The sequence below is a fragment of the Coenobita brevimanus genome, chromosome 16 (assembly GCF_032717465.1).
Source record: "Coenobita brevimanus isolate Jiangsu-jjx chromosome 16, ASM3271746v2, whole genome shotgun sequence".
Lineage (NCBI taxonomy): Eukaryota > Metazoa > Arthropoda > Malacostraca > Decapoda > Coenobitidae > Coenobita > Coenobita brevimanus.
The window spans coordinates 26205946-26229261 of NC_136969.1; the positions used below are offsets into that span (position 1 = coordinate 26205946).

The window sequence follows — 23316 nt, forward strand, 5'->3', positions numbered from 1 at the left end:
AAACGTCCAATTGGTAACTCAGCCCTCTAGTATCATTTAAGTATTTCTTAAGTACACAAACACTTGAAACTTAGAATATTATTTTTTCAAACCGATAATATTCCTAAGTAGAAGCAACTAAACTTGTATGGAAAGCCATGTGTTATACAATGCAAATATTACACTAATCGTCACCATTTCTTAGGCCTAAATGCTATAAAACTTTTTTTTCTTAGTTTCACAGCCTACCCAGAAATATTTTGGTCAGTTTGAAATTACACAGCACAAGAAATATGCCAACCAGAAGAAGAGACGAAGCCGAACTCACTAAAAGCCGAGTGACAGGAGATACAGCTGCTGTGTGAGTGGAATTTTCATTGTTAACTTTTCATTGTTTTAGATTCATATTCGATTATTCTTTACCGGTAGGCTTGGGCGAAATGGCGCTTCTGATGGTAAGGCTTATATAAGAAGTTATTTAACGCTGAAATCGGTATACGTTAAGTTTATTGAGATGTGCAAAAACTAGAGCTGTTTTGCATGGGGTAATTTTACGATGACCTTACTTGCTCTGCGGTTAAAATAAGGAAATATCTTTACATCCATGGTAAGATCGCGACTCCACAGCAATGTTTGGGGTTTTTCTTTGTGAACTTTGTGAGGTTATATGAAAAGAACTGAAGCTGGAATGGAAAAAGCCTTTTCTCATTGCCTTGGTCCTAGAATGAAGTTCATGCTCAAAACTGATGTGTATTAATAATGTAACCCGGTCACACTGACAAACAAACTTTGGTTGTTTTGGCTGCTCAGATAAGAAATTCCCATACAAACAAAGAATTCATAGCCATATTGTTGAAACTGAGTGTATTGGTGTAAGCAAGCCTCAATTTTGGGGGGTCATTATGGAACACCTGTAATTATTAAATGTGATCAGATTGCATCCCTCATTACCAAGTGTTGTCATTACCAGTAAAGAAAGCTAAGACTTGCTCAATTATCATCATGTGTTATAGAAATTAGAGGGAAAAAAAATGAAGGTCTTGTCCATATTTCTACACTCCTGACATTAAATATTATTGTCCCCCATCACACACAGACATAGATTGTTTGAATCAAGTATTAAACACATAAAAATCAACAATGTATATGTCCCTTTCAATAACAGTACTTAACAGGGTGTATTTAACCTTTTTTTTTTTTGCTTGGTATACTTTTCACAGAAGGGTTGGAGGCACAATGGACTCTGAGGCGGAATCATCGGACGTTGTAAGTGATGCTGTAGAGGTAATAGTAGAGTCGAAGTTTTTCCATTTTTAACCCTTTCCCACTTTTATCTTGAATTGTAACTCCATTTTTCACCCATTCTTGCTTTAATCTTAAATTTGAACACCATTTGTAACCCTTTCTTGCTTCTATCTTGGACTTTGAACTCATATTTTTAACCTTCTTCTCTTTATCTCTTATTTTTAATACTTACATTTAACTCTTACTTTTAACTCAAATTTTAAGCATTTTTTAACTTTCCTGCTTCCACCTTGAGTTCTAACAACTGTTTTTCACAACATTTTCATGTTATAAAGCTAATAACTTTTGATTTTGCATTATGGTACAGTATTTAATGTGCAAATAATACTATGGCTGCCTTTATTTCTATCCTCTGTTGCAATACTCTGACTCATATATTCTGCACCTATTATTGCATGTTATTCATTAAAGACAGTATTAATTTGACTTCATGTTAATTTCATTTTTATTCAACAGCTTTGCAATTACTTACACTGTACTTTTATATAATAAGAGATGCCACTGTTTTCTAATCTTGGCTTCTGTTTCAGTAAGGTATTACACACACACACACACACACACACACACACACACACACACACACACACACACACACACTCAAAGTGCTGTACTGAATCTAAAAATATATTTACAGTATTCTGTAAATGTACTGCAGGGAAGTTTGCATAAGGGATAAAAAATACATCTCTTAAATAAGCAAACATACGATTAATGATAACGTTACTTGCAATTTAACCTCTTCTCCCACACCAACAGAAAGGCAGCAGTGGTGGTGGAGAAAGCAATGGGGAACCATCAACCAAACGTGCTAGAGTAGATCTATCGTCACTCCCTACAAGGCAGTACCTCGATCAAACAGTTGTCCCCATACTTCTCCAGGCTGTCATGCAGCTGAACAAGGAGAGGTATGAGTCACAAGGGCTACTGGCATATATTTGTTTTCTTGACCTCATTAAAACCATTTCCTCCTGTTATAATGTAAACCATACTGTAGTTTCTTTACATTATTAAAATTACTTTGTATATGTACCATACTCTTTTCACTTCACTATCACTTCTTTTTGTAATGGCAGTGGCATTACCAGTCAGGTTTAAGGTACCACTAACACTGTTTTGGCAGTCTGAGTATCGGTAAAAGTAACAGATTTTAACATTTGTACTGTTTTTTCTCGAGCTGATCCTGTCAGTTTTGTACTGTGATGATGATTATAATAGTACACTGCACCTTTTTATTATTAAATAACTGAGTATGAACTAGTTAAATGTATATGACGTGCTGCTTCTCTTCATCTAAGGGGGAACAATCTAAGTCTCTCTCAGCTTAGGACTATAATCAGTCTGTTTTCATCTGAAGGAACCTGGCCACTAGCACTTCCAAAACTCTGTAACCCATAGTTGCATGAAATTCAATGAACCATTGTCATGAAGTATGAATGACTCTATTTGCTTACTAGTCAAACTATCCAATCTGACTACATCTGGCCATCAGCTTAGTTAAACGGGATGAGGAATTTTTGTCGGGTTAGAACACGAGTGCTATAACCAGCAACAGAAAATGAGAAACAAAAAGGTGAAATGTAAAGTGGATACCTGTACATAACCAAAATTCTTCATTCCTCTGCAGGCCCAGTGACCCGATCGAGTGGCTGGCAAATTACCTTCTGAAGAACAAGTCTCAGTACACCAATGGTAGTTCCTAGGTTGACACTGGACCACCCTACTTCCTACCATGGTCAACAGGCTCCAGATTCACAAACAGGCTAACTATCATGTCCTTGTCATAACTACTGATATTAACCTATTCCACCCAAGGACACATTAATTCAGTCTTGCTAGCCGCAGATTATTTTCAGATCTTGTAGTTAAGGGGTAAAAATGAAAGCTGTATCAATCATCTCCAGTTCAAAAAGTCCCCCCAGAACTAAACAATGTTGTTGTGGAGATGGCAAGAATAAAGTGAAAAATATGTCTTTGGACTCAAGGGATTAACTAATATATGGTTTTGCAAGAAATAAGTAGTTCATAATGTATTTAAATTCAAGGAGAGGTTAGCGTTACTGCTCTTAAATGCCATGGGGGAGAGGGGGGGGAAGGTCATTTGTACCATAAATGCCTGGACTGAATACCCCAGCCATGGGTCCCTATGCTCCCTAAGATGTCATGCAATGAGGAAAAACAAGGAGAGTGTAGAATCTTCCTCATTCTTTCTGCAAAAACAAATCTTAACCCCATGAATCTAATGATATTTTTAATTTGATTCTTGCTACCTTCAGAAGACTAAGGAAGAGAAATCAAGCTGTGAAGGGGTTCGTGGACACTGTCTCTAACTCTGACATCACTAATGGTCTCGCCAAAGCTTCACAAAATCGTCTGGGGTTAGCAAGAATCATAAAGAAAATTTGTCACCAGATTAAGCGGGGTTAAGAGGGATTAATTATCATGAAACTATTTTGTGTGTTTGCAGGAAGAACATGGAAATGAGTTTGCAAAATCTTCTTCATTTTTTTTCATCCTGTAGATATGAATCTAAGGTGCAAGAGGGAATTGATCTCAAGTTTGTTTGTAAATCTGGGCACAAATCTTGCCAAGTTCAAACCAATCTACCTAATGGATAACCTTTCTTGTGAGGTTTTTGGCCTTTCTCAATCAAATAAATGTTTTTATGCAACTGAGGGTCATACAGTACGTGGCTTTGGAGATTTACCAACACTTCCACTGAAGTTATTAATTCTGCACATTACACCTCAGTATCCACTTGCATCCAGTATTACTGACAGACATCTGATGGTGTGGCGTAGAGCTATCAGGCTGGAAAGCACAGTGCCCTTCGCACTATGGTTCAAGTACTAAAGGTGGCCAGAGGTTTTTCTATCACATAAACACTACTGGGGGCATAAATCGGTATCCTATCTGTAATGTGCTAGACTGCGGTAGCTTAACGTCTGGCCACAGCACACTGAAAGGGTCATTGGCAGTTGTGTAACTGATGCAGGTTGTGTTGATATTAGTGATTTCATAGAATGATGCAAGCTGTGTTGGTATTAAGTTAATTTAAACAGCATATATGACAATGCTTTAAGCTGTGTTGGTATTAAAATAATTCAAACTACTGTAGATATAAGAAAATGTTATGGTGTAATATGCAAAGTAAATTGCTGAGGAGGAGGTGCCTGGAAGTCTCCTATGCCGTCCGGAAAATGGCCCAGAATTTCACAGGTACTGCAGTCTGGGGACACATGGTACAATCATTTTCAAAAGTTCCCTGACACTTCTTTTCTGGCTGTGGCAATGGGAGGTGATAACATGAAATATTTTTAAGCGATTGCAACATGAAGCAGACAGTAAAGAGTATGAGACAGAAGGATATTTCAGTGCTCAAGGAGGAATGAAAGTACTGAAGCACACAACAAAAAAAGTGGAGAAGGATAGATGCTCCAACAGTTGCAGAAGAAAAAGAAATATGGAAGACAGGCCACACTGCTGATAGGGATTGTCTGCGAACTTGTTGCTCCTGATAGTACTTTTGAGATTTGCAATATTTTTTACCGACAATAAAGTAATTTTACCAATTCCAACTGAATTTCATGAGTGTGTTGTCACTTTCTGGGCTCATGATAATTTCAAGTTTTTACAGTATTTTTTAACGAAAATGTATTGATGTCAAACATCACAACTGAATTTTGCGAATGTTTTAGTAACATGGGGGTCACTTTGTACTTTTGAGTTTTTACATTCTTTTTATGCATTAAAACAGTGACTGCATATATATAGTTAATTTACTACGCTCCTCATGGGGCTACATAGGATTGGATGATGGATGAATTTAATTTATTTGTCTAAACATACCAGTAAGTTATTTATGTTAATTTGTGCTTTTAATTTCCTCCAGTTTTAAAAGTCTTTCCTAAGCTGAAAGTAATCATCTGGATACTGCAGGAATCAAATTAAAAACCAGTCATGGGACTGAAGAGGTTATGTACAGCATGCCACATATGACATAGCAATATACCTCAGATCGTATATTCTCACAGAAACAGTTGACAATATGAGAAAGTTAGCTCCCTTTATTTCTACCTCAATTGGAATCATAAACCAGCATATTAATGTTTGCAATACTGACTCATCCTTTTTTTAATTCTCATGACACTGCCAGATGAACTATGTAACTCAGGGAGAGGCCATTCATAGAAGAGTTTCATAAAGGCTATATCCAATCCCTCCTGTCTGAAAAGTCTCTCCCTAAGTGAAAGAAAACTGACTGGAAATATGAATAAAATAAAACATATGTGAGTGAAAGGTGAGAGGGTAAAGTTGTTTGTTATGGAACTGCAATACCACAAATCCCTGACAGCAATTTCTCTTTGCAAAATGAACCCTCGAGTGCTTTTTTTTTCTTCTTTTTTTCTGAAGGTGTAAATATTAGACATCTGGAATAAAGGGAGCTTACTCTACAGGGTGTCTCAGGAAAATGAATGCCATACATCAGGAACTACTCTAGGGTTAATTTTGAGAAGTAAATACTTAATCGTCATCAATCCAATTCTCAACCATTTTGGAGCAACAACGACTGATGAACCCAAACATGAAAGTGGCCTCCCTCATAATTTACACAAAAGGTCATCAGTAACTGTTGTTACAGTTAAGAACTGGATTTATACCAATATAATAATTATTGCTCAAGATTTTATCCAGCTTTTTATATTCAGACACTGTAATCCCTGGGGAGGCAGCCACAAACTCAGAATTGGGCAAAAATAACATCTTGGAAATTAATGCACTTTTCCTAAGACACACTGTATTTATACTTTTTATAATCCATTTAGCTTATTTGGTACCAACTGACCTATAGTCCGTTCCAGATTAGAATTACCCTTGGCTGTGATCTGCACCCTTTCACACCTGCCCATACTCCCTCTAACTCCATCACCTACAACTGTAATTCTAATTTGGAATCGACTAGAGTTACAGGTGATGGAGTTAGGGTGAGGGAGTGTGAGCAGGTATGGAAGGGTGGAAGACATATCCAAGTGATATTCTAATTTGGAATAGTCTGTAAGCCTTCCCTTTTCATAGTTCATACTGTAGTGTTAATTCATTCAAAGGTGCAATCTGACCAACACACAGTATACTTAGGATCTCAGTAATTTGTCTTAGTCCTATTTGTACGCATCAGAAGTCTAAGGTCTATAAATGAGAGATCAGTGAGCTGTCTGTAAAATATAAAATGTCCTATGTACAGCTTTAATTGCTTTCATTTATTCATGTATTACAGTTTGTGGGAAAATAATCAGTTGGTTTTGGCGGTTGATTTACCTTCCACAGGAAACATCACAATCATCATGGCCAATCTCACTACTCTGTATGGGGTTTCCTTTAGAGGAAGCATAGCATTATCTGGCCTGAACTGAAAAAGGGTCAGGATTGATGACAGTAACTTGTGGCTAGATTTTATGTGTTATGTTTTATATATTCATTAGATCTTGGGACAGATTCAGTTCTCCTCAAGTTCAGTTTTCATGACTGAGAACATAATTAGGTTTTAAAGTTATGTTAAGAGTGATGCAGCTTTTGTACTTTTAAGAACTGTATGAATATGATGCATTTTACTGTAATTTTTTTTAAGTTTAGTTAGACAGCTCATCAGTCTCATATGTAACCATACACTGCCCTCTCAAGTCTTATGTCTTTGCTCAGTAATAAAGAGATTAGCCTTAAATTTCTATCAGTCATCCTCTAAAACCTATCCTGTAATTTGTTTCTCCAGATCATTACTTTTTCTGTACATTTAGTGATGAATATAACCTGCTGGGCTTAAACTGAGGCAGCAACTTCAAATACCCAACTCTCCTGATGGGGTGAATGATGGATGAATTTCGAAATGTTTAATAATCCACACTGACGTTACATTTCTATTTGCAGTGTGCTGGGTATTTCTGAGACAAGAAATAGATAATACTATACTGAAAATAGCTTGATAATGATGGCTGATTGATGAAGATGAAATTTTGCTGGCACAAGATGAGAGTGATCTTTTAAAATGGTTAACAAATCAAGAGTTTGTACACGAAGAAAACAGTATGCTCGCCAATGTAGGCAAAACAATGGTAATTGAAAGGAAGGCATATGACATTAAATTATGACTAGAAGTACAGAATAGAGGAGTTTTTTTTTTTTCCGGATTTTAACCAAATTGTTGGAAGAAATGAGGGCAAAGTCGATAACGAAACATAGTTTTTTTTTTTTTTTTAGAACAAAAGGTCAAGGTCAAAGATTGACTCTGTGTGTGTGTGTGTGTGTGTGTGTGTGTGTGTGTGTGTAAGAACAAATATACTTGATTTTAACCAAACCTGACCAGTTGTGTGCAGACAGTTTTTTGAGGGAAGAGGATCTAGTTAAATAATAATAATAATAATAATAATAATAATAATAATAATAATAATAACAAAGCATCACCCCGACCCCTCTAGAGTCTAGCCCATCTGAGTCTTACCTGTCCACAATATAATCACTGATAACATCCCATTCTACAGGCTACTTGAGCCTGAGCTATGCTGTCTTACAGTACCCATAGTACTATACTCTTTTCACTTTAACTTGGCCTAAAAGTCCCGTCTTTCCAACTTGCACGCTTAGTCGTACAAATTGATTAACGCAAGATATGATGCTAGACACCAATAAATGCTATGGAAAAGATGTTGAGTCGTTGCATTATCTTTTTCTGCCACTGAGCAACGTGAGAGAAGCTACAAAAAGAAAAATCTGGGTCATGGAAGAGTAAAATTAGTGTAATAGTCGCAAACCCAGGTTCATCTGAACGTGAACCCAGTGGATCCAAGTGGAGCTTCGCAACCAATGAGGGTGATTTGTATTTTGTAACCAAGAGGCAATTCGTAATCAAGGGGTTGACTGGTAACTTAGGGGTTGATTCGTAACCAAGGGAGTGACAGGTAACCGAGAATGTGATTCGTAACCAAAGGGATGATTCGTAACCAGTGGGACAATTCGTAATCAAGAGGACAATTCGTAATCAAGAGGACAATTCGTAACCAAGAGAGTGTTTCATAACTAAATGGCCGATTTGGAACTTTAGGGGTTATTCGTATCCGAGGGGGCAATTATTAACCAAAGGGCTGATTCGTAATCAAGGGTTGGGGGAAACCATTTGACCTGTCGCTCAGCAGCACTACATCAAGTGAGTGGATGATGAGCGCCCCCCCCCCCGCCCACCCCAAGGAATGCTATTGAAAAATGCGCATATTCTTCCGGATGAGGAAGTCACGAGAAAAATGATAGTGACGTGGCCATTGTGGGTGAAGAATATTGCTGATTATAGGGGCGAGGGAGAAGCATGATACGTGGAAGGCATCAAGAGGAGTTATGTTTTCTCGTTCAAGGTCCTTCCGGTCGATACGGAAGGAACTAACGTCATGGGGAATCCTTGGCCTTTTAATCCAGCCTGACTCATACAACTGGGTTACTACTACTACATGCACGCTCTCTCTCATTCCGAAACTAGGTCAAGGAATGAGGAACCTAGGAATGCTGTTTATACGCTTCTATATAGGCTACACAATTTACTCAAACCTAGCCTAAAACTGCAGTCTCTCCATCCTGAATATTTAACAATAATAAGAGATAACGCTAAAATATGATGCTAGTCACGAAGAAGTGCTTTGGAAAGGATATAGAGCTGTAGTATTATCTTTTGACCATACAGACCAGGTTAAGGTATAAATATTATAAATGCTCGCCCTCTCATTCGAATAACTAGGTCAAGGAATGAGGAATCTAGGAATGTGGGGTACAAGCTTCTAGAAATTATATAGTAAGGACTCGAGTTCAAGACTGTGGATTTCATGCTCGAAGAACTAGGTGAAAAATAAAGGATCCAGAATAAGAACTGCAGATCGCTGGAAATGGATGAAGAAATAATGGATCTGGAATGTATGCGTAGGTGTCTAAAATATGTGGATGAATTAATGTTCATCAAATAATGGTATGAGGACTACAAGCTACTTAAACTGGATCACACACACACACACACACACACACACACACACACACACACACACACACACACACACACACACACACACACACACACACACAGGCAAATGTAGTGTAAACTGTACACCTAAAAAATTAGAAGATATAAACCTCTTGAATGAAAGAGTACAAACTATAGACTAGGAAAACAAGGTTAAAAAAATGAGGACTCTGGACTGTAAGACTATGACTTGCCTGCTGTTAGAATTGGAAGAAGAAATAGGGAATCTGGCAGTGTCGAACTCCAAAAATGGATGAAGAATATTAAAAATTGGTATGCAAACACTGGACGAAGAATTCTGACACCGGAATGTTAGAATGTGAATTATAGATTTGTAGTACTTATCAAAAACTGAAATTGATTAAAGTGGACTGCTGGCCTCTATAGTAAAACAAAAAATGAGGAAACCGGTATTTATAATGAAAATAAGAAAGTCTGGAAACCTGCAGAACGTCTCTCTCTCTCTCTCTCTCTCTCTCTCTCTCTGAACTGGATCGGATAATTACTGTGGAATGTTGGAGTAAAGGCTAAACATTTCTAGAAACACATAACGTTATAAAGAATTTAATACGTAATTATGAACATTTACCCAAATAATATGATGTTTTTCTTATTTCAGTGCTACTATGCTTCCTTTTTTCATAGCGTAGGAGACATTCTTCGAACTGGAGGAGTTGGGTAAAGCATTAATAAATCCTTCACTATTTGCAAGTCTCCCATAACCTAAAGAAAATGGTCAGCAGCCAGATAGAATAAACATGGATTAAAAGATTTTGAAATGTGATAAAAGTAAGCTCCGAGTAATGGAAAGTCGGAATGTGAACTGCAGATTGCGAGATTAGGAATAGAATTATATATAAGTGAAGTCTGGAATGCAGGAATGAAGGAATGCGAACCGTAGGCTGGCGAGTTTGGAATGTTAACACGAGAGACCCACGCGAGGCCAGGATTACCAAGGACAGAGTGCGGTACATTCCAGGACTCTATCTCCCACCACGGGCACAAAATGGACACTGGGAGAGGTTCTGGACACGTTCAGTATCGTGATTTTTTTTAAATTCTTCCTGCTTCGTTCAATACCGCGATATATACTTTTTTAAATTCTTCCTGCTTCATTCAATACTGGAATATATACTTTTTTTTTTTTAATTCTTCCTGCTTCATTCAATACTGCGATATATACTTTTTTCTTAGTTCTTCCTGTTTCGTTTAGTACCGCAATATATACTTGTTTTTAATTCTTCCTACTTCGTTCAATACCGCGATATATATATTTTTTTTATTCTTCCTGCTTCGTTCAATACCACGATATGTATTTTTTTATTCTTGCTTCCTTCAATACCGTGATATATATATATATATATATATATATATATATATATATATATATATATATATATATATATATATTCTTCCTGCTTCCTTCAATACCGCGATTTTTTTTTTTATTCAATTCTCCCTGCTTCTCCTCCCGCAACTAGCACAAAATGGACACTGAAAGAGGCCTTAACACGATCAATACCGCGATGCTTTTTATGTCATTCCTCAATTTATCAATCTACCTTCCAATCAGTCAATGCTCAATAAGGAACGTAGGGGTCACGGCTGTGTCACTTTGTCTCGTCATTTAAGACTTGAGCGACCTTTTCTCCTTCCCTGAGTTGCATTAAATCAACAATAAATCCGAATCCTCCCTCAGATGCAAATCCTAAAGGACCACAACCAGTTGAAGCGCCTTGAACCACTTGACCACCAGGCGTCAACTTGCCCATGTTACCACCCAACGAAGGATATTGCTTTCTGAGCTACGAGAAACCATTTACCTTGTCACCCAATGTACAGATCCCTGTGGGATCACTGCATTGAGTGAGTGGATGGTGGCGTCTCCATCGAGAGAGAGAGAGAGAGAGAGAGAGAGAGAGACAGAGAGACAGACAGACAGACAGACAGACAGAGAAATACAATACTACGTTCTGCATCTATTCACAGCACTTCTTCGTGACTATCACCATATTCAAGTGTTAATCTCCTATTACAGCCCAGCGTTCAAGATGGGGGGAGGACAATTTTAGGCCTGTTCCCATTTCACCTTAACTTGGCCCAGATTTTCACCCTGTTGCAGCTTATTCCACGTAGTTCAGTGACAAAGAAAGACAATACTACGTCTCTACATCCATTCCCTACCACTTCTTTATGACTAGCGCTATAGTGTTAATCTCTTCTTACAACTTACCAATCAAGATGGAGAGATGTTTTTTTTTTTTTTTTTGGCCAAGTTAGAGTAAAAAGAGTATAGTTAAAGTGAACGCAGTATACGTGCAATGAAAGAAACTGGTGTGCAGACAAAGAGATACCCACACACCTGTAATACTAACCGCGGAAGTCACGTGAGAATAGGATTACTAAGCGCTTATAGGCAAAAATTCCAGGAGAAAGCATTGAAAGAATATCTATAAAAGGAGGTGGTGTGTGTGTGTGTGTGTGTGTGTGTGTGTGTGTGTGTGTGTGTGTGTGTGTGTGTGTGTGTGTGTGTGTGTGTGAAGGGAAGGGGAGAAGACAAGCAGACACAGAGAAAGACACCGAGGGAGAAAGACCCACAGAGAGAGGTGGACAGTTGACCTAATGCTTACGTTCCATCCGCCCTCATTTTCAGGAAAGGATCCATAAGTGAGGGGAAGTCTCAGGCTTTCCAGAAGCAGCGTTGGTATGTGTAAACGGAAGCCCCGCCCACTTAGAGTCGTTTATATAAAGAATCCTTACCAATTTTTACCATTAATTCCTCTATAACTGTCAACTAGAACAGATATTCAAGTTTGTCGTGATTCTGTCGCTTTGATAATAAATCTAGTTTGCATTTTCAAGTGTACACTGCCTGCATGAGCAAATATAAGTGTACATACATAGCAATCTTATAAACAACTTAAGCCTGAGAGGGTTTATAAACATGACCACTAGCACCAACTTGCTCTATGACTGGCTGAAGCGGTGAGTTCGCTCGGCGTTGATTGGCTGGGCAGGATACAGTCAGTTTTGGCATTCATAACGTATTTTAACTGATTTTAACGATGAACGAGTCTCAATTAAACGTGAAACGGTTAGATAATATCATAAATAACATTGTTTCATGGTGTTTTTAAAAATAATATAATCTGAGTTTGATTCTGAAGTGATTGGCTGCCGTACGAGCGTAAACAAACGATCTCGGCTCACACGCGCTTACAGCTCACAGAAACTTTACAAATCCAGCCCCCGAAGGAAAGGCCACGAGGAAAGGGGGGATCTGAAGGTGTAAAACTCAGTCACTGCCAGTCAGTCAGTCAGCCAGCTACAACGTCGACCTGTGTGCTGCTGTCCTTACTTCACCTGGCGCTCACTCACCGCCCACGGAACCCTCCGAAAATCTTTAGAAACTTGTTACCCCCCAACCACCAAAATATTTAAAAGGACGAGGATGGTCAGTGGAGGGGTAAGTAGAAAATGGACATACAAGGACCTTCCATCCGTCCTTCCATCTATCTATCTATCTACTGCTAGACGCCTTAATCCCGTAGCGGTGGCTAAGGACAAAATTCCTCCATGCCACCCTGTCCTTCGCTATTAGGCTGCCCTCCCACCATTTCACACCACCCTCTTTCATATGTCTCTCAACTCTGTCCCTCTCCTATATCCTCGGTCTCCCCCTTCCTCTCCCCCACCACCTCGCATCCATAATGTCAGGAAATATATGAATGAGAATAGAAACAGGCCACATGGTCTATTGGTAACATCATTTCCTTGCTGATTTACCTTGCATGTCACAGCTTATACGTTATTTATTTGGTTTTATCAGCGACAAAGTTTGCATCCATATACAAGAGGACATTAAAGTGTAATATGAAGAATAAATTGCAATGGAAGAGGCATCAAGGAATTTTCAAAGCCACTCAGCATACGACTCAAAGTTAGGTCAGAGTTAAACTGATTCACGATGAAGTTAGGTTTGTTAGGCTGGGTCTGGTGGCGCATTTATTTTAATTTCAGAGATTCGTGGACGTAGAGAAAATCCATGACAAACATTAAGTAGATATCATCATCATCATCAATGAATCATCATCATCATCATCACCATCACCATTATTATCATTTTCCATCATCAACCAACAACCATCATCCATCATCAATCATCATCCATCATCAACCATCATCATCATCATTATCATCATCATCACCATCACCATTATTATCATTTTCCATTATCAACCAACAACCATCATCCATCATCACCCATCAATCATCATCCATCATCATCATCATGATGATGATGATCATCATCATCACCATCATCACCCACCAATCATCAACCATCATCATCATCATCATCACGATAATCATGACCATCGTGACCTCATGTTTTTACTCAACAACAGGGTAAAGCAGGATCCAGACATCCATGAAAGAAAAAAAAAATACATGATAGAAATGGGACACACACTCATTCACTCACCACACACGACCCCGGAAGCCTATCTTGCGCCTCACTGCCATAACCATCCACTCATCTGATTGATTGATTGATTGATTGATTGGCTGATTGGCATTTTTCTTTACAGATGCGTCTAACATTACCTACCCAAACCTTACACAGCAAACCTAACCGTGAAGCTATGTAAATGTGTTCCTCCTAAGGTCTCGTCCACACCAAAGACTTGCTGGCCCAGGCGACTTTGGGGGGGATTTCTACCTCAATGTAACCAAAAGAAGTTCTCGTCCGCACCCGTCCGCGTCCAGTAGGGCCCCTTGTATGCGCTATAAAGAAGTAATATTCCCGCCCACACCTGACCACACCCATCCGCACCTGCTAGCAATTGGTGCGGACGTAGCCATACCTTTCTTCTGCATTGCGTGCGTGCTTCCTTGAGGGGGTCTGAGGAAAGCGTGCTAATGGGGTTACGTGGCGCTGACCAAACACACACACACACACACACACACACACACACACACACACACACACACACACACTATTATTTTTAATCATCATATTCTGAATAATTTTCCCTTGTTATTCTCTCTCTCTCTCGTAGTTATATCCGTGGGGAGAGAGAGAGAGAGAGAGAGAGAGAGAGAGAGAGAGAGAGAGAGAGAGAGAGAGAGAGCAAAAACAGTGAAGCAAGAACTAATATCCCCCAGCTATGTTATCCTGGTAACAAAATTATAGAGAATGCAAACTCTTAATTACCCCGCCTGTGATAATGTACAGTGCTTACGAGAAACAGGGGAATTATGCTTCTCACTCAAGGCCACGTCTGAAGCCGGATTCAGAAAATTTCTTAATCTGACATGGTGTATCAAATTGCTGACTCCACTCAAACGGTTTCCAATACTCCATAAGCAAATATTAAGGAGTTTGGTTTCATATTTGCAAAACTAAGATTGTCTGTATATATTTATCTTTGTTTAAACAAGTGTACTTCTCAGAAACAAAACAAGAGGAAATGTTAAAAGAGTCTGGTATCATAGTCGCAAAATATCAAGTTGTATACAATACTTTTTTTTTAATACAAGGAAGAAGGAACCACAGGCCAGAAGCCCGCAAACCGTTCCTTCCAAGAAAAAATAAAAACAATCCAACAGAGAGCCAAATTCAAGATCCGATCATTTCGGGATGCCTGGACACACTGCGTTTGAAAGACTGGAGATCATAGAAAGTAGGAAATACAGACAGAGGGAGACAGTTCCAGAAATGACCTGTTGCATAAATGAAGGACTGGGAGTAAAGGTTAACTCTTGCATTATAGAGTTGGACAGAAAAGGGATGCTTCTAATGATCACTGACAAGGCCACCAAGCACTATCTTTCAAACTATCTGTTTGTAATCATAGGCCTTAATCCTGGAAAGGAACATATATATATATATATATATATATATAATATTGACAGCATTCCAAAGGGCATGCACAATGGTTTTCACAAAAGCATCTCTAGTACTCAAAGAAGTGACTATCCCCATCCCTCCAAGCCAAAGTATATAACATCCAGGGATTCGTGTTGCCACATTTAGCCAGGTGTGTGTGTGTGTGTGTGTGTGTGTGTGTGTGTGTGTGTGTGTGTGTGTGTGTGTGTGTGTGTGTGTGTGTGTGTGTGTGTGTGTGTGTGTGTGTGTGTGTGTGTGTGTGTGTGTGTGTGTGTGGTTTGACCTTTCGCTCCATGAAACCCTTTATATAGCATAAATCCCCCCTCCCCCAAAGAAAAAGTTTCTGTGGATATCTGCCTGAGAAACATACGCACAAATTTGAAGTAAATTGGTGAAGAAATGAAGGAATGGAACCAAACTGATGAAGTATTTGAAAGAAAAAGAAAGAAAATTACCAAATAACATGTGAAATCCAACCATAAAAAAGAACGGGTGAGGACGAGAATAACGTGATGAGAAGGCTGGGTAAAAGAAAAGGGGGGGAGGGTCTCAATCCGAGGTCACCGTATTGATTTAAATTTATGGTTTGAGAGAGAGAGAGAGACAGACAGACAGAGAGAGAGAGAGAGAGAGAGAGAGAGAGAGAGAGAGAGAGAGAGAGAGAGAGACAGACAGACAGACAGACAGACAGAGACAGAGACAGAGAGAGGGGGGAGGTACAATAAGCAGCAGAAATATTCCACGAAAAACGAGGTCAAAGAACTCTGTCGCATGTTCCATTGGTTTATTCTCCACGTTAAATTATTCCGTGACGTCACCCGAAGCCACCCCATCTCTCTCCCTCTCTCTCTCTCTCTCTCTCTCTCTCTCTCTCTCTCTCTCTCTCTCTCTGTACTATATAAGGCATATTCTCTAACACTACAATTATATAAGCACATTCCTCCCTAACATGGTCCTTTATCGTTCATTATTATTGGCCTTGATGCAATATTATTTATAAATTTAACACCTACGGATTGCTTCTCGGGAATGGGCTCACAATTTTCATTCTTCTCGGGGGTATGCATGCTGAGAGATTATTTATATATATCGGTGGCCGCCAAATTACGCTCATAATGGATACTGTGTGGCGAGATGGACTGAGAAGATGGGATATTTCTGGTATTTCATATTGCAAATCAAATTCTGCCTGATGCCTCACAGAAGTGGTTGTTATATCAATGCAGTTAGAAAGTAAATTTTATTATGGTTTTATCTTATATCGAACAATTTTTTTTTCCTATGGTGATCAAAGCTTATGACATCGAGTCTTTCTGTAATTGCTAATTTTTATGTTGATTAGGTCTGTTATGAATTTCGAAATACAGTTTGCTGTTTAAACAGCTCGATTTTTCTGTTTTACACATTAGTTCCTCAGATCTAACCGATAGAGTTTGTACTTGACACACTTCGAAGATACTTTTGACATTTTCTACATGCGGGTCTTGCTTACCGATCACTCTAACAAAGAAGCTCAGGTGCTTTTGTTCGTCGTGACAAAGGAGTGTTTCATCTTGTCGGCTCTATGATTTTTTCCCCTTTACCAAGAATTCATTATAAATTATGGTGATGACAGGCGCAAGGTCAGAGTCTGCCGTAACAAAAATAATAGAGACGAAGAAGAAAAAAAGAAAAGGGATACTTGCTGGGAGGAAGTCTGCAGGTCATGCCATTTATTTTTTGTTTATTTATTAATTTCACCAAGGCGACGTATTTCTTATTTTACTCTTGGAACCATCAGAGGATTTTATTCAGCTTATGAGAGATATTCCAAACACGAGGGACTACATATTTTTAAGCATCGATCAATTCCTTCCTTATAAGACGTCTCAAGAATTGAATATATATATATATTTTTTTTTTCAAGTCCAACTTTGGGAAAATGCTCCACAACCCGTTCCCGAAGGCCCAACTGTCCTTCTGCTTACCATGTACCTCCACATGTCACCACTTCGCCGCCAACACCCACCGTTCATACTAAATTCGTGTTAGAACTGTTTCATACAGGCCTTGTGTACTGGCACTGGCAGGATGTTTGTACGACACGTCAGTGGGTGTTGCGGTAGGTCGATAAAGTCTGTTTTATGGGTGCGGCCACACTTGCTCGAAACATGTGATCGATGAGACGAAACAATGCACCGGGTTAGGGCGGCTGTAGTATTCAAGTCTGAACGTTGGATGGACCCTGAGCCTCGGTGGCGATCACAAGTTCGGGTGTAAGTGTGTCAGGGCCTCAACGAAATTCAAATTCTTAATCTGTTCCCCGCCACAACAGAGAACCGAACTCCTGTCTGTTAGGGCAGCAGTAGGGAGGATAAAATATAAAATTCAGGATGAATTAATGGTGAGATGCGGGACATTCGCAGTAAACATAATATCAGGCAAAGACGACGAGTTTAGCCACAAAGCTAAATGTCAGCTCACAACACCACTCGACTGAACCATACATATTTCATCAGCCTCATTCCCTTCTTACTTGCCACTTGCCTCGCACTTCTCTCCTCTCCTCCTCCTCCTCCTCCTCTTCCTCTTCGTCTTCCTATTCTCCATCTGTATTTTCTCTTTTCTTTAACAGTTCTTCATACTATCACGTCCTTTACTTCATTTTTCAAATCTTTCTTTTTATTTTCTGATTTTCTACGGCCATTCTTCTCCTTCTGTATTATTCTCCCCATGTTTCCCTCTTCCTCCTGCCGCTTCTCTCTCTCTCTCTCTCTCTCTCTCTCTCTCTCTCTCTCTCTCTCTCTCTTTTGTTGTCCACTCCTTAACTCTCCTATCGACCTAACCCTCACACACACACACACACACACACACACACATTCATCCTACTTTCTCACGTCATCACATACTGCAGTCTCGTCTAGTGTGTGTGTGTGTGTGTGTGTGTGTGTGTGTGTGTGTGTGTGTGTGTGTGTGTGTGTGTGTGTGTACATGCATTTGGAAAGGGAAAAATAAGCGTTAGGCCAAAATTATTACTTGAGTTAGTGGTTTGTATTTCTTACTTGTTTTCCTCTGTTGAGCACAACCCTATTGAATATTGGAGGGTTATTGATTCTCTCTCTCTCTCTCTCTCTCTCTCTCTCTCTCTCTCTCTCTCTCTTTCTAAATTTACCTATCTATCAATCTGTATCACACACACACACACACACACACACACACACGATTACGTCAGCCTGGCCTAACCAAAGAGAATCAATATTATCAGTTATTTACTGACACCTGCTGCCTTTCCCTCTAATCCCCTCCACCTCTACCTCTACTTCTACATCTACCTCTGCTTCTACCTCTACCTCTACTTCTACCTCTACCTACCTCTCTATAGATATACATTTTCTCTTTTTCTGCCTGTCTCTAACTTTGCCTTTCTTTCTACCTATCTACCTCTACCTTCTACCTCTACCGCAGACATTTCTGCTTGCGCCTCTACCAGACGATTTTTTCAGCAGAGAGAGAGAGAGAGAGAGAGAGAGGATTCGCCATAAGATGCTACTGTATTTCAATCTCTTAAAAAAAAAAAAAAATCTTACGCTTTTCTTTCAATATCTTCGTAACCATCATTACGTGACCTTTCATGCTATCCCCCTGTAAGAAAGGCGGACCAAACTATACTTAAAATCTCTCTCTCTCTCTCTCTCTCTCTCTCTCTCTCTCTCTCTCTCTCTCTCTCTCTCTCTCTCTTAGTACATCCAATCTAACCCTTCTAACTAAAAAAAATAAATAAAATGTCCTATGCTAGATAAACTCGACTGGATATAACAGAAAAAAAAAATCCCAAAACAGAATGGATTAACGGAGGGTGAGTTTGTTGAGCCCCTGGGAGCGCGCATGGGACTCGCCCCAGCCCAGACACGAACATGGCCACTCATCCTTGATACCACATGATTACACCACCCTACCATATGCCTCCCCCCCCATTCTCTCTCTCTCTCTCTCTCTCGCACACACACACACACACACACACACACACACAATTTAGGCTTCCTCTGATTTTACGGGCGGGAAAAAACTCAACGGAAAGGATGTCCCATGTTTCACTATCTGATAGCCAGGCACAAGGGAGAAACTCTACGGGCACACGCCCCCCACGTTTCACTACCTAACATATATGTCAGCAGTCATTAAACTCTACGGTATTCACAACCCACGTTTCAGTACCTAAAAACTAACCCTAATATGGGTCAGGAGTAATTAAACTCTACGGTATCCACAACCCACGTTTCAGTACCTAACGTACTAACCCGAATATCAAATGGGGTGGAGGTAAGGTGAGACAGCAAGTACATTAACGGCTTTAATCAAATGTCGTACTTTTCAATATAATTTTTGCTGTTTCCAGACGATTCTTTTCTGCCTGGGAGAGCGATACAACGTTGAAGGTGTTACTGAAAGTCACAGGAGCTCATGTCTTAAGTTTGGGGACTTATTGAGGTCTACCTTTCGTTATTAATAACATATTCTGGAACTGAATGATTCTTGAGAGTTCTTAACAGTGGAATCTTTTTATGCACAGAGGCAAGTTCATCTCCTCCTTATGCATGCTAAATTGGAAATAACAATAGTGTAAAAATAAATTCTCTTAAGTTACTTACACTTGGTCTTCATGCCAAGAATATGCCAGATTTTTTCATGGGGAGAAGAGATTATCAGAAGGGTTACTAGACTTCCACGAGGGTAGGAGGTGGGACGTATCTCACTAGTGCCCCCCATCTTCTGACCCAATACTTCTAACTCCTCTTTCAGCGCGAGTGTATAAGCACATATATATACTCCAATTACTTTCCTGTCCTCTCTTCGTTACACCACTGCTTCTGAAACTCATTCCTTTTCAGCACTAGTTTTAACACTCCTTTCTCCCATGACTATAACAATGACTTTAACACACTCTTATTTTCCTTCCACCACCAAGAGTGCACCACCATCCATTCGGGTGTACAAATCGGTATCGTATGCTAGTATCTCAATCTTATACCAGTCTTGCGATTACTCTAGTTCCTACCTCCATGTACTTTTAGAACTTGCTCTTTTTTCTCACTAGCACTCAAACTCACTGTCAGTCCTTTATTTCCTTCACCAGCGAGAATGTATCAGCATCCATGTGGGGCAGGCGGGGGTACAGATGGGCAACGCGTGCTGGGAGCTGTACTGCCTCGAACATGGCATACAACCAGATGGGATGATGCCCTCAGATGACACGATAGGCTACGGCGACGACTCCTTCAACACCTTCTTCAGCGAGACGAGCGTTGGAAAGCACGTGCCCAGAGCTGTCTTCGTTGATCTGGAGCCCACTGTGGTTGGTGAGTGTGTCTGAAGTGGAATTTGGTAGTACTTTGGTAGCAACAGCAATTCCTTCAACGCCCTCTTCAACGAGACTATGGGTGGAAAGCACGTGCCCAGAGCTGTCTTCTTTGATTTGAAGCCCTCCGTGGTTGGTGAGTGTATGAGACTGGAATTTAGCAATATTTTGGTAGCTATAGTCAATTCTTAGGTATATTCAGACATACATCTCTGCGACTTCTTCAGCACCTTCAGAGAGACTAGTGAGGAAGAGCATGCACCCACAGCTGTCTCTGTTGATTTGGAGCCCACTGTGGTTGGTGAGTGGACATGAGATTGGCTTTTTTTTATTACTATTTTGAGAGTTGAAGCAATATTTAAAGGTCTGCAACATGTGACACTTGTTTTAATTCTCTTCTTCACTTCCCTTTATTCTTTCTCTTCTTCACTTTTTTTGGGGGGGAGGGGGTCAGCTTAGATTCCCCTGTCGTTGGTGAGTGTAAGAGAGGTTGGAATTTCGCCATATTTTGATAGCTATAACAATTTTTGAAGTGCTCTATTTTTTTTACGTATATCTCCCCAACTACACCCTCAACAGGCAAACATGTTCCCAGGGCTGCCTTTGTCGACTTGGAGCCCACTGTGGTTGGGGATTACTGATTGAGCGCTAATTGGGGTTTACATTATCAGTAGTTTCATTATGTTCTGTAGCGAAATCAATGTAGACAGTTTTGCTTCCAGGGTCGTATTTGTTGGCTTGGTACCTTCTGTGGTCGAAACTCGATAACAATTTATTAGCATTTTGACAACCATATTAGTTTTTAAAGATAATTTCGGCGTATATGCATAATAACATCATCAACAACTTCTTTATCGAAACCAAAATAAGTATGTAACCTGGGACTTGTGAGTCGACTTGTATTTTTTGTATTTTTGACAGATTTTTTACATCTAAGTGGCATGATGGTACACGCCACGGGTCAGAGAAGGGTATGAGCTAACACACAACGGTTTGAATCCAAGACGTGGCTAAGGGTTCTTATTTATTAATTTACTTATTTTGTTAGTTATTATTTACTTATTAATGTAATTATTTACGTCAACGCTACCATGAATGTATGACGCGCCCCTGCTGCTCAAATTCATCAGCGGAAGGACGTTAGTTTTATTATCTTCTTTTTACTACCATTCACGAGAGCTTATGAGTGTCAGAGTGGTAAAGACAGTAATAATGACTACATCCAACCCACCTGCAAAAGAAATCCAAAATAATCACCACTGCACAGGTTGCACAGTTGCAGAGAAGTACAAAGGGAGCTGGAACTCAAGGCCACTGTAAAATGATGTGTTACAGCAGGTTACAGCAACATCGATTTGAGGGGGAGGGGAAGGGAAGGGGTGGAGGAAGGGGTGAGGACAGGTGTTGAGGGGGAGAGGACACGAAGGGAGGGGATGGAGGGAGACGTGAGGACAAGTGTCGGTGGTGAGGGAGAAGATATAGTGGTGGTAGTGGTGATGATGGTGGTAATGGTGATAGTACTGATGGTGATGGTAATGGTGACAGTAGCGGTAGAAATGTTGGTGGTTGTGGTCACAGTAGTAGTAGTAGTGATGGTGGTGGTAGTTGCGATGGTAATAGTAGGAGTGATGGTGGTGGTAGTGATCGTGGTGGTGTTATAGTGATGGTGGTGGTAGTTGTAATAGTAGTGGTAATGGTACTGGTGTGGGAGGGCACAAATCGGGGTAGTGAGGGAGGGGGATATGGGTGGTAAAGAGGGAGAGAGCGAGGTGGGTATGATGGTGAGGGGAGGGAAGAGAAGGGTGGGGGGTAAGGGGTACTGCTGGTGGTATAGGAAGAGGGTGGGAGGGAGGGAGGGGGGGGGAAGGTGGTGTGATGAAGGTGAAGGAAAGGGAAGGAAATATGTCTTGGGGGTGGTGATGGTGGCAATAGGAGTATGAGAAGGAGATGGGTTGGTAGTGGTGGTGGTGAACTGACGTGATAGGAAGGGAGGGGAAGAGAGGGAAAGAAAACGAAAAGAAAGGTAGGAGGGGAGGGGAAGGAAGGGGAAGGAAAGGAAATGAAAGAGAAGAAAGGAGGTGGTGGTAAGGGAAAAGGAAGTAAAGGGGTGGCGGTAATGGTGGTGGTGATGGGAATAGTTACATTAGTGGCCTTCCTTCCTCCCTCCTTCTCCCTATCATTATTCTTTCCCCTCTCCCTTCCTCCCTCCCTCCTTCCCTCCCTCTCTCCCTCCCTCCAATCACCACAATTCACTCCTATTCCCTCCATCATTTCCACCCCTACCCTCATTACCTCTTATTATCCTCTTCTCTCGCCCTCTTCTCTTTCTTCCTCCTTTTCTGCCTTTCCTCCCTCCCTTCCTCCCCCTCTCTTTTCTCCTCAACTGCCTTCTCCTTCTCCAACCTTCATCCCTCTCCATCCTCTTCATTTTCTTTCTTCTTGTTTTTCCACTGCTTTTCCTCCACTTATCTCTCTTCTTCCATCCTTCCTTCCTTCCTTCCTTCTTTCCCTCCATCTTTCCTTACTTCCTGCTTTCCTTCCTTCTTCCCTCCCTCCCTCCCTCCAATCACCACAAATCACGCCTCTTACCTCCATCATTTCCACACCCTACGCTCATTACCTCATTACCCTTTTTTCACTTTCCTTTTTTCCTCCTTCTCTCCCTCTCTATCCTTCCTCCTCCTCCTCCTCCTCTATTTTCTCTCCCGTCTCCCCTTCTTCTCCCCCATTTCGAGGTCACTGAGGAGTTCTTAGTCATGG

The 23316-nt window shown here is 40.3% G+C and overlaps 2 protein-coding genes across 3 annotated transcripts in view; both read left to right on the top strand.

Moving 5' to 3' along the window:
• The first annotated feature begins 327 nt into the window (after positions 1-327).
• LOC145390912 (protein dpy-30 homolog) lies at positions 328-3550 on the top strand. Its single transcript, XM_080265643.1, has 4 exons — positions 328-340; positions 1200-1245; positions 2041-2189; positions 2909-3550. Exons 2-4 carry the CDS (start codon positions 1216-1218, stop codon positions 2982-2984), a joined length of 255 nt encoding a protein of 84 aa, XP_080121769.1. The 5' UTR covers positions 328-340; positions 1200-1215; the 3' UTR covers positions 2985-3550.
• A 9095-nt stretch (positions 3551-12645) lies between these two features.
• LOC145391058 (tubulin alpha-1 chain-like) overlaps positions 12646-23316 on the top strand; it is a 38051-nt gene continuing 27380 nt past the window's right edge. For both annotated transcript variants that reach the window (XR_013895763.1, XM_080265788.1), the window contains exons 1-2: positions 12646-12797; positions 20335-20557. Coding sequence is in view for 1 of the 2 variants with exons in the window: in XM_080265788.1 (XP_080121914.1) it covers positions 12783-12797; positions 20335-20557 (238 nt within the window). In the remaining variant the exon portion in view is untranslated. The remainder of the gene's footprint in view (positions 12798-20334; positions 20558-23316) is intronic.